The sequence below is a fragment of the Ictalurus punctatus genome, chromosome 7, assembly GCF_001660625.3.
Source record: "Ictalurus punctatus breed USDA103 chromosome 7, Coco_2.0, whole genome shotgun sequence".
Lineage (NCBI taxonomy): Eukaryota > Metazoa > Chordata > Actinopteri > Siluriformes > Ictaluridae > Ictalurus > Ictalurus punctatus.
Window position 1 is genome coordinate 21286241 of NC_030422.2, and position 11359 is coordinate 21297599.

The 11359-nt window shown below is 40.1% G+C and overlaps 1 protein-coding gene across 1 annotated transcript in view; it reads left to right on the plus strand.

Moving 5' to 3' along the window:
* The first annotated feature begins 78 nt into the window (after positions 1-78).
* The window catches only part of si:ch73-335l21.1 (insulin receptor substrate 1-B), a 52221-nt gene continuing 40940 nt past the window's right edge, over positions 79-11359 (plus strand). The window contains exon 1 of the mRNA XM_017471646.3: positions 79-777. Coding sequence (XP_017327135.1) covers positions 435-777 — 343 coding nt within the window. The 5' untranslated portion in view covers positions 79-434. The remainder of the gene's footprint in view (positions 778-11359) is intronic.

The window sequence follows — 11359 nt, forward strand, 5'->3', positions numbered from 1 at the left end:
GTTGGCAACCTGGTCTCGTGAAGCTCCCCTCCTCTTTGGTGCCTACACACGCGTACACATGCACACACGCGCGCGCGCGCGCACTCTTTAACTAAGGGGACGGGCGATGAGTGACAGGCCGCGCAGTAGCAGCAGAGGCGATGTAGACTATCCTACTGTAAACACTAATGCGATTTAGCCACTCAGTCCTGGATAAACAGCGAGACAGACTTTCTCACAGCTTTACACACTTTGATGAGCCGTTTGACTGATGACATTGCCCCCCCTCTCCTGAAACAAGAGGACACACTGTATGGAAGCAGCCGCATGACCGAGTCTCTTGCCGTCGCGTGCACGACGAGCCGACTTTTCCGTGGAGGGACAGGAGAGCAAGAAACCCCTCGCCGCGAGCTAGTTGTGAATGAATGAAGCCAGTGCAGGACTGACAGAGCGCAATGGAGAGCGAGGCTCCGAGCTGCGAGGACGTGCGGAAGAGCGGATACCTCCGCAAGCAGAAGTCCATGCACCGGCGCTACTTCGTGCTGCGCGCGGCCTCAGAGCGTGGTCCGGCCCGCCTGGAGTACTACGAAAGCGAGAAGAAGTTCCGCAGCGGGAAAGCAGCGGCGCCCAAGCGGGCCCTCGCGCTCGAGACGTGCTTCAACATCAACAAGCGCGCCGACGCCAAGCACAAGCACATGATCGTGCTGTACACCCGCGCCGAGAGCTTCGCTGTGGCCGCAGAGAGCGAGGCGGACCAGGACGAGTGGTACCACGCGCTGCTCGAGCTGCACTGCAAGAGTGAGTCCACACACACACACACACACACACACAGAGAGAGAGAGAGAGAGAGAGAGAGAGAGAGAGAGACTTCGTTCTATCCTAACCATCACTAAAACAACTAACCGTGCTCAGCAGTAGGTCAACACAGTACGCCGTGGTCCGATATTAAACTATTAATCTACTCTGCGGTTTGGAACACAGCCCCCAGTGTGCTCACACGACTGTAAATGAGGTGATAACGTGGCAGGTTGTTGGGGCCAGTTTGAACACTGTTTATTTATTTACAGTCTGCACTGCATTTTCGACTCTGACTTCAGTAGCATGCACTGTTTTCTTTTCTTTTTCTTTTGGAGCACTTCTTCGTTACATTGCTCAAGCACGTGCTTTATAACCCGAGCTGCAGTGAGTCTCAGTGCACAGTGAACTCTTCCCTACAGAACTTTTATTACAGCCTCATTCACTCTCACTGAGCAGATTTACAGTACATTAAATATATTAACGGGAATTTCTCTCCCGTGAATTGTGGTTGTGCACAAAGCAGTGTGGACCAGGACCCAAATGGAAAGCAATAACATCGTGAGTTTTATGGGTCCTATTTAAACCAGACCCGTCTGTGTCACAGTTCAGTCTCAGTGCTCATGTGTGCATCTGCTGAGTTCTCTGACACCTCGGGCTGATCGTTGAAAGTGTCGTTGCCTGACAAACGGATTATCTTTGGAGAAATAAGTGCAAAAGTAATCGCGAGTCAGACGTTAGAGTCTCTCTGTTGTCTTATCGGCGCCTCCACACCGAGTCCCAGGTTTATCCAGCAGCTTCAGTGAAAGCTTATTCACACATATAACCACGTGTTCGGTTTCAAGACAGAAAAACAAGACATTTTCTGTTGGTGGTTTTTTTAATTATTATATTTCTAAAAAAAAAAAAAAAAATTGTTTTTGTTAATAGACGCAATCCTCAAATATTTGAGAAAACATTTGCACTTTTCTACACTCCAGAAAAAGGTCCCAAACGGTATCTTTGCACGTCATTGAGGTGAAAGCCTTTAGGGACATTTTCTCCTTGAATAGTGTATGCAGAAATCGTTTAAAGCTTATTTATAGTACATAGATCATAAGGACCTTAATTGTACCCTAAGTTTTAAAGGTGCACTGCAAACACTTTCCCAGCTGAAAAATACACAGAACAAATACAAAACAAAAAATTACATCCCCTTGAGGTACCCACATGTTTACCGTTTTTCTTTCTTTCTTTTGGAAAATGTATTAGCTTAGGCAGCATGGGTTGTGTGTATTTTTTCTGCCGTTGTTTGTACTGTCCTGCTGCGGCAAAACAACAACAACAACAATAACAATAATAATAATAATAATAATAATAATAATATTGCCAGGGAAAAAAGCATTGAGACACTTTCAAAATGCTTTATGTGTGTAGAGGTGAGGCGTAAAGCGCCATGCAATTGTATAAGATTGCCAGAATAATTAGTTTTTTCGACCCTGAGTAGAAAATATTAGCCTACTTCTTCAGGTTCCTGTTCCCCTACTCTGAGTGTCCTGTACACAATACCCCACAATCCAAATGCCAACTGACTGATTGGGTTGGCAGAACTGTAATCAGCCTTGTAAAACACAGGATCTAAAGCTAGTGTAAAAAGAAGTGAGAAGGTCCTCATGACTCGTCCATAAGCAAGGCGTTTCACCTGCCTGCCCCTTGGCCTGAAGAGATAACACAAATGAAACGCATGACATAGCATTGGCAAATAAAAAACACAGGTCAAGGTGCTGCTACCTGGCATGTGTTATATAACAAAGAGCTGATGGCCAGGTCTGATCTAATCTGTCTTGTGAGTTCTAGGAGCTCTGCCTGCAGTGCTGCACTGTCTGTGGACTTTGTAGGATTTAATGGATCCACACTGAAAGCATGAGTATTTCCTAAAGGAATAAAAGGAGAAAAAGAGAAATAGAGAAGTAACAGGAGGCTGTTTGTGGTTTAGTGTGAAAGAAGGGAGATCCTGCAGTTGTTAGTCATAAACTATGATGACTGTGGGCAGTCAACAAAATCCAGGAGTCCACTGATCTGTTTCTCAAATGTTTTGACATCTATCTAACAATGCAAAGGTAATTTTGCCTTTAATTCCTTTAACAATTGCTTAGTCGTGGGTGAATTAGTGATAACGATGACCTAATATATCCATCCATGCATCCATCCACCTATCCATCCAACGATTTTAAATACCACTTATCCTATACAGGGTCGTTGGGGAGCCTGGAGCCTATCCCAGGGTTGGTGCTATGGGGTGCCTACCCATAGCAGGGCACAGTTGCACACATTCACACACACTTGGAAAATGCCGATCATTCAACAATGCATGTTTTTGGACTGGGGGCGGAAGAAACCTCCGAAGCATGGGGAGAACATGCAAACTTTGCACACACAGGGCGGAGGTGGGAATCGAACCCCCAACCCTGGGAGGTGCAAGGCAAACGTGTTAACCACGTTAAGTTACTGTGCACCCCTTGACTTAATATAGTAATGAATAATTTTTATGCTGATTCAGTTACTGGCAAATTTACAGAAGACCACAATACTTATTTATTTAATTCAGCTTGGTTTCAGGAATGGAAAACCAGCACTGGGCTTTTTCCTTTAGAAACCACAGTTTATGGGGTAACCAGAGCCTTGGGTATGTTCTGTACTGGTACTAGAGAAAGTATATGCACCCCATGTCCCCAGAGAGGCAACATTGAATTATGGGTAGGGGTGAGGAGATATTTGGGACAAATATTTTCCCATTGACGAAGTTTCTGAAACCCAGGCGCTTTGCCTATTACTTCAGTAACCACAGTTTGAATATGCAACCCACATTGGGTCACTTGAGGGTTTCAACTGTGGAAAGGTTTAGAGAAGAGCGGAATTGTCTGGACCAGCATGTTTGAACAATGCTGAACAATCTACTTTAGATCCCGGATCAAATGCTGCCACACACGCAATGATACACACACACACACACACACACACACACACACACACACACTCACACAGAGCAGAAGGCTCACCTGTGCATAAGGAGGGCATACAGCACAGAGTAGATGTTCCAGTGCTCTCTATTTGTTCAGCTGTGATGAGATTTAATGTTCTTCACACCGCTTGATTTGTCCACACACTTAAACTGCAGACTGAGACAGCATGTTCTGGTGTGCTGGTATTCTCGGTATCTTTCCGTTAATGGTTAGAAATCATTTTGGGATATTCCACATTGTTTGAAATAGGTTAAATAAACAGTGAGTTGAGTTAAATGTAGTGTCAAGGATGAGAAGTTAGTGATGAAAGGTGATATTATGTGGATCATGCCTGTGCTGTCTTCTCATGTATCTGCAAGTCAGGTGCAGAAAATTGCCAAATGACAGCTAGGCGCCAGAGAGATCACACATTACCACCACATTGCCATCACCATCCCATGGTATGTGTGTGAGAGACTCCAGTGAAGGGCTGCTGTTTAATGGTTATACTCTTTTAGATCTTGCTCATGTCTTTAATGTGGTGGTAATTACTATCACTGTGAGTTTCTCTGTGCGTGTACACACACACACACACACACACACACACACATTGAGCTGAAGGTGGGACAAACCTGTGCTATGTTAACTACTCGCTTGTGTCTGCTACAAGGCTATTTTGTATAGTTTGACCCTCAACCACATTACACTAGTGCACACCATGTCCTCGTACAACCTTTTCTGTACAACTAAAACACAGCCAGTTCCCACTGGATGACCTTATGCTGGATCTGTCCTGTACTAAGCCTTAAATCAGTAGGTTTTTGCAGGCTTTAGATAAAGAGTCTGCTGTTAACTTTAGTACTTTGTATACTTTATATACTTTGTAGTGTGTGTGTGTGTGCGTGTATATATATATATATATATATATATATATATATATATATATATATATATATATACACGCACACACACAAAGATAGTTCTGCATTTTATGCCTTCTTTTAAATGAATAATAATTAATTCCACAATTCTGAAGGAAATGCAAATAAAAGCTTTATTTTCAACAAGTTGTTTCACAGTAACTGGTCTCATAAACAGAAAACACATTACTCAAATTAACATTAACACATGAACTAAATTCTGAAGATTAAATTAAGATTTCTTAAATTACTGAATGTTATTAATTCATATTAACATTGACTGAATTCTAAAAAAACTCCTGTTATTCTCACATTCACTCACCACAAACAAAAGCATTTCTACTTCATCACTGACATCAAACTGGTCATATATAATATGAACTTTTTTATATATTAACATTAACTGGATATGAAATACATCTTCCAATGGTGTACTCCAGTACTCCAACGGTGTACTCCGCGAGCAGCTCCAGTAGCGCGGCAAAAAAATAAATAAATAATTAGACTCGATTCCGAAACTCCCGCTTCACTGCTTCAGCGTCCGGTGTAAAATTTGAGCAGTGCAGAGCTTACAGAGCTTACAAACTGCACTTTTGTCATCATTCCACACAAGAGACATCTTTACACACAGCACGAAATCGATGTGTTTTCCCGCCCTCTTTTGATTGACAGAATATAATCGGCCCTGATCATCGGATGTTTCTAAACTATACATCGGTGCATCTCTTTATTTATATATATATATATATAAATATATATTTGTGTGTGTTTTAAATTATATCCCCAGTTGTGTACATACTTACACTGAATTAGACATAGTTGCATTAACACGCACCGCCATTCACAAACAGGGCCACACTCATGTTAGTTCGCGCACACACTCTCACACACCCGTGCACGTATACACATCCTAAAGCTGAGATCATTACCTCATTTCGTCTCTGCCAGAAAATTACAAAGACTTTTATTTTTCAGCTGGTCTGTACAAGCCAGTGAAGAAAGAAAGGTCAATGGGTTCATTTGATCGTAAACCATAAGATATTTCTCGCTTGCCAGCTCTGTCCAGGAAGACCATTTTGAGGTTAAAAACAAATGAATAGCTACTGTTTTAAGGGAGGCAGCAGTCAGCCTTTCATTGACTGGGCACTTAAGGGCTGTGCATTGCTGGGAAATGATGCCCATGCTTACCAGACAGAGCTCAGCGATTAAATACTTTTGACATGTTTTATTACTTAGCACAAACAGCCTGTTCTCAAGAGAATGCCCAGCACTGTGTTTTAAAACATACAGTGTGCAAAACAGTGCCGAGCATCCAGATGATCTGTTTGCAGGAGAGAGTAATTGTGCAAATTACGCTTAAGAGCCAACCATATGGAGTGCAATGCACACGCACAGGCACAGAGACATGCAAATTAAATTTTACTATAACTGTTTTCAAAAAGCACAGCCTAGATTTTGAACCCATTGTAGTTGAAGCGCTTGATCCATGTGGATGGAGTTTTTTAAAACTTCTCCTAGCACATTATGTTACTAACCTGCAGGCAGACATATTTATCCAGGGTGTAAAACAGTATGCCTTTTGGTCAGCGCTATATACATGACAATCATTGTTAATGACCGGAATGGTCTGTTCTAAAGCCTCATTGTTTAACTTCATAATGTCCCTATATTTCAAATCTCCCAAAGCGCTAGCAGCATATTAAAAGGATGAGCCTCATTTGAGAGTTTAACCTTTAGACATTCTTTAAACATTGACTATTGACCATGAAACACACACACACACACACACCAATTTAGTCTTGTATCTTTAATTTGAAGCATTATGACAAACACACAGTTTTCAAGTGTGAGATGCAGAGCCTATCATGAGCTCAGTTTTGTGGAGCTTCATGTTTACTCCACTAACCACTCACAGATAGCATAGAGAATGCTTGCTCTCTGTTGGCACTGTTGGTCTAGTGCAGCGGTTCTTACCATGTTTATGAGTGTGACCCACTTTTAAGAATAACATTGTTTTACTACCCCCCTGCTACCGCTTTCTGCCCCCCCAGGGTCGTGACCCCCAGGTTAACAACAGCTGGTCTTGTTGAATTCCAGTGTTGATGCTATGGGTGGGTCACAGGGGGGGCAAGGCCAGTGAATTAAATTTATATACAACATTATCTATGCATATCTATCTGTCTATCTGTCTTTCTATCATTTCCAAGATATGTTAACTGAATGTGGAATATTTTTTTTGTTGATGTGTTTGAAAATATTAATTAAGCTATTATTAATGTATAATAGGCTTCTACATACAAACATCAGCAAACCAAAAGTAGCCTCGGCATTATTAGCCATTATAAGTTAGTTAGAGTAAGAAGAAGAACAACAATAAGTATAATGATGATGGACCCCAATGAAGCAAAATTACTTGCGCTATCTGGGTATCTCTCTGTTGTCAATCACAGTGACACTAGCCAATCGCAGGCATGTGTGAGCTCATACATGTGGCAGAGGGTAGATTTCCTCCTAGTGTGCTACACTAGCAACAGTTCCAAAAGATGTGGTTACTCAGATGTTAAATGTTAAATGCCAGATTGTCCCATATGTCCTGATGCCAAACCCTGCAGGTAGATTTGCATCTAGAGCAGGGTGTGGCAACACTAATAACTGTCTCAGGGAATGAACTGTGCATCCTGTATAATTTTCCAGTTAAAGTGCCAATAGAGGGGCTTTGTGTGGGTGTCTGTGCGAGCAAATTGGCTTTACTCTGCTAGATCTCACTGGCGAACAACAAATTCTCTGCTTCTTTCTCTCACGATTTCTGCTGTCATTACACTTGACATAAAGTGTCACCATGCTGTCACATGACAAGAAGTTCCTGTTTATTCTAACCGGCCAGCATTAGGGATAATGCTGGATGTGTGTGTGTGTGTGTGGGTGGGTGTGTGGGTGTGCATGTGCAGAGAAAAAATGTGTGAAGTGAACCTCAGAGGTTGTGCGTATGTGTCCATTTGGAAGAGGGAGGTGGGAGTGTGAGACAGACGGGGACACTTGGCAGCTAAGGAGAAGCTTAGAGCTTCCAGGGTTTTAAATGGAAGACACACTCCTCCTTTCTCTCACTCAGTCGCTCGCTCTCTGCTCTCTCAATCTCTCTGAGTCACACACAGCTGTTTTTCTCTCTTTGCCATTGACTGACACCTCATCCTTAAAAAGAAGCTGAAATGCCCAGAAGTGGACTTGTTCCACCATACAGTGTTTTATCCTTGTCTTAATCGATACCTCACATAAACCTCTCTCCTTCAAACATTAAGGGAACCGGCGTACACTGGTGGTGTGTCATCTGTATCGACTGACTTACTTATACATCTTAGAGTGTTATGACCTAGTGATTCAGGTCTTTAAAGCTTTTATTCAGGAATCATTTATTTTGTCTGCGGCAGTTTTTTTGAAGACTATTGCCCCGTGGTCTTCGCTCTTTGAAAACAGCTGTTATGTAACTGTGTTTCTCTGCTCTCACTCCTCCGCTCCCTGAATCTTTCTGCCTTCCTATGGTGGTGTATGTTAAAGATTTTAGCAGCCCTCAGCTGCTTCCCACAAATAAACCTGCTGTATCAAAAGACATTCGGTTCATCCTCAGAGGTCCATGTCTATTTTAGTTTTTGATACTCTGATAGGTTTAACAATCAATAAAAATGCCCTCATTTCAAATTGATATGCAGCATTTTATTTCTTTTCTGCACAGATAGGTTGATGATGCATACAGACCTGGTGCTGAATGACCAGACTTATGAATGGTGTGGGTTTGAAAGTCAAACTGCGTCTAAATAAAAACATTGTAGTGTGTATAATTCAAGCAAAATAACACACAAAAAAAGCACATTTTGTTTACTATGGAACTGTGAGGCTATGAGAGGCTTTGCAATCATGTATTTTCTTCCATTAAACTACAGATCTAAGATTTAAAGTAAACCTGCACATCAAGTATTTTGTCTTTAAGTTAGTTAGTTAAAGCTAGCTGTTCTGGAACTCAGCATTCAAACAAATACAGCATTTTCAGTGTACGCTCCAAAGCCACAGCCCTAAAACAATTTAGGGGTCCAACCAAATATGAATACATTGTTTGGATTGAGCAGATAATACACCATAAACTAATATGAATGCATTATTTGGATTTAACAGATAAAGCATTCTATATAGGGGGGCACATTGGCTCAGTGGTCAGCCTCGTTTGTCTCGCACCTCCGGGGTTGGGAGTTCGATTTTTGCCGAGTATGCATGTTCTCCCCATGCTTCGGGGGTTTCCTCCAGGTTTTCTCCTCCAGTCCAAAGACATATGTTGTAGACGTATTGGCATTTTCCAAAATTGTCCGTAGTGTGTGAGTTTGTCCAGGGTGTCCCCCGCCCTGTGCCCTGAGCTCCCCTCCCTGGGATACATTTCAGCCTCCAAGCGTTACATAAAATGGATAGATGAAAGCATCGTATAATAACACGAATACAGATATGAACAACAGGCAGAGTATTCAGGTTTCAGACTAGGTCTGTACATCAGGATCCCATAGGATAGAAAAAAAGCTGTGTGAGGTTAATGTGGAGCTTTAAAGAATAGCTTGTTGAAGCTTGCAGGGAGGGTGGCAAAATTCTTACATCACTACATCACAAAAAACTTACAAAGCCCAAAATGTTTAAAGATAGGAAAAAGTAGGTGCATTTTTCTTACTTTTCTTAGTCATTTTGTGGGCAGCAATTTAACAGTGGTGCACATTTGGGATTTTCAATATATATCTGAATACGCTGATATAATATGCTGAACCTGGCAACCCTGTTTGCGGAATAAATATCAATACGTTATCATGATATTAATGGGAGATGCACGTTTGGTTTGAGCCTTACCTAAATTTTGCTTTACTGAGTTCCAAAATAAATCCATATTTATTCCATATTTCTTTTCAAACAAAAGCTTTCCTATATAGAGCCATGCTTCGCTCTTCAAAAAATAATGATTTAATTTACTTAAAAATATTGTGAAATGTGTAAATTCATTGTGCATGTGCATTTTTTTTGTCCTTCTTAAATGACCGTTGTTATTTTAAAAAAAACTTCTCAGAAAAGGGAAGATTTTCTTCTCTAAAAACTAAATTAATTTGATACAGTATTATTAGATAGCTAATGTTGTCAACTGTAGCCTAAATAACAGTTTCTTCTTTTGGGTAAGACATGACTGCTTTGAAACATTTAGCTTGCTTACTCAGTTATGTTTGATAGAAGATATAAAGCTTACCAGAAAGTTCCACAGGGTGTCTGGTCCAGGAGTTGAATAAAGTTCTATTCTTCAAAATGCTATTTGTTGTTAAAATTTGTACATGAAAAACACTTTTTTCAGCAGCCCTGTTTTTTCTCACTGTTTACCAGAGTTTTCAAGACATAGTGGTCAGGTTTAAAAAACAAAACAAAAAACAATATAGACCATGCCCACTTCCTGTTTAAATCCAAATATGAAAACAGATACGAATATTTTGTGTACTATACAGATACATATAATGGCATTGCATTATACACCTAATGCACATGTATTGTTTAGGTTAAATTGCCTGAATGCTAGTGTAAGAGGAAGATTTTCTGAATCGACACACAGAATGAGTGACAGGGAAATGGAGAAGCGTCCTTTTCCTGGTTTGTTGGTCCACATCATTTGTTTTTTCCTCCAAGTTTTTGTGTGTGTGTTTTTCTGTGTACTTTTTTTCTGCCATAATATGTATAGAATTTTCCCCAATATAACAAAACCTGTTCCACATTAAAAATCACATTAGTTTTTAGATAAACTTTAGTTTAACTGAAATTTGGTTCTTGGTATATGTACAAAAACATTCTATTTTAAAACATTACTTTTCCAACAAAAATGAAATGTTGCTGAAAAATGTTTTGTAAGTTAGTGAAGAAAACAACATATTATGTAACAGACAACTTTTCAGATAAAAAAAAACAAAAACATAATGAAGGCTGCTGGGTTTTGCATGCAAAATGAGACGCAAGCGAGACAGATTCTCCAATATACTTAAAAAAAACTTTCATTATAACCTTTCATTCCTAATTTCATTATAAAACTGCATGAACTGTATCTGAGACTTTTTTAATTGTAAAGCAAAGGGTTGTCACACAAAATATTGACTTTGTTTAGTGTAATAGTATTTACTTCTCTTTAGTTTTTTTTAAAAATCTATAATTATTGAATTCTTTTTTGAAGATTATGTTTTAATTAATGTACCATTGTTATTATGATAAAAACCAAACATTAGTGCACTGCTGTTTTTCTGTTTAGTTTAGGAGAGAGAGAGAGAGAGAGAGAGAGAGAGAGAGAGAGAGAGAGTATAGAATGCTAGCATGACATGTTGCGATAGTCTAGCCTGAGAGATAATCAAATATTTAATCTGATCTAGTTGTAGAGGTAGATTTTCCATGAATATCTAAAGGCAATGCAATGGTAGAAATAAAAGATGGAAATAAACCGGCATGAAACACAGCTGTGTTTGTGTGCATATGTGAGCTTCTTTAACCTTTTTAAGCCTTAAGTGATGCCTTACAGCAATGCTAATTATATCTTTATAGTAAACAAACCAGATCTTTGTTATAGTAAGGTTGACAAAATGATACTTTTTTTTTTATTGTTTTGTTCAAGACATACACAAACAAACCCACATATCA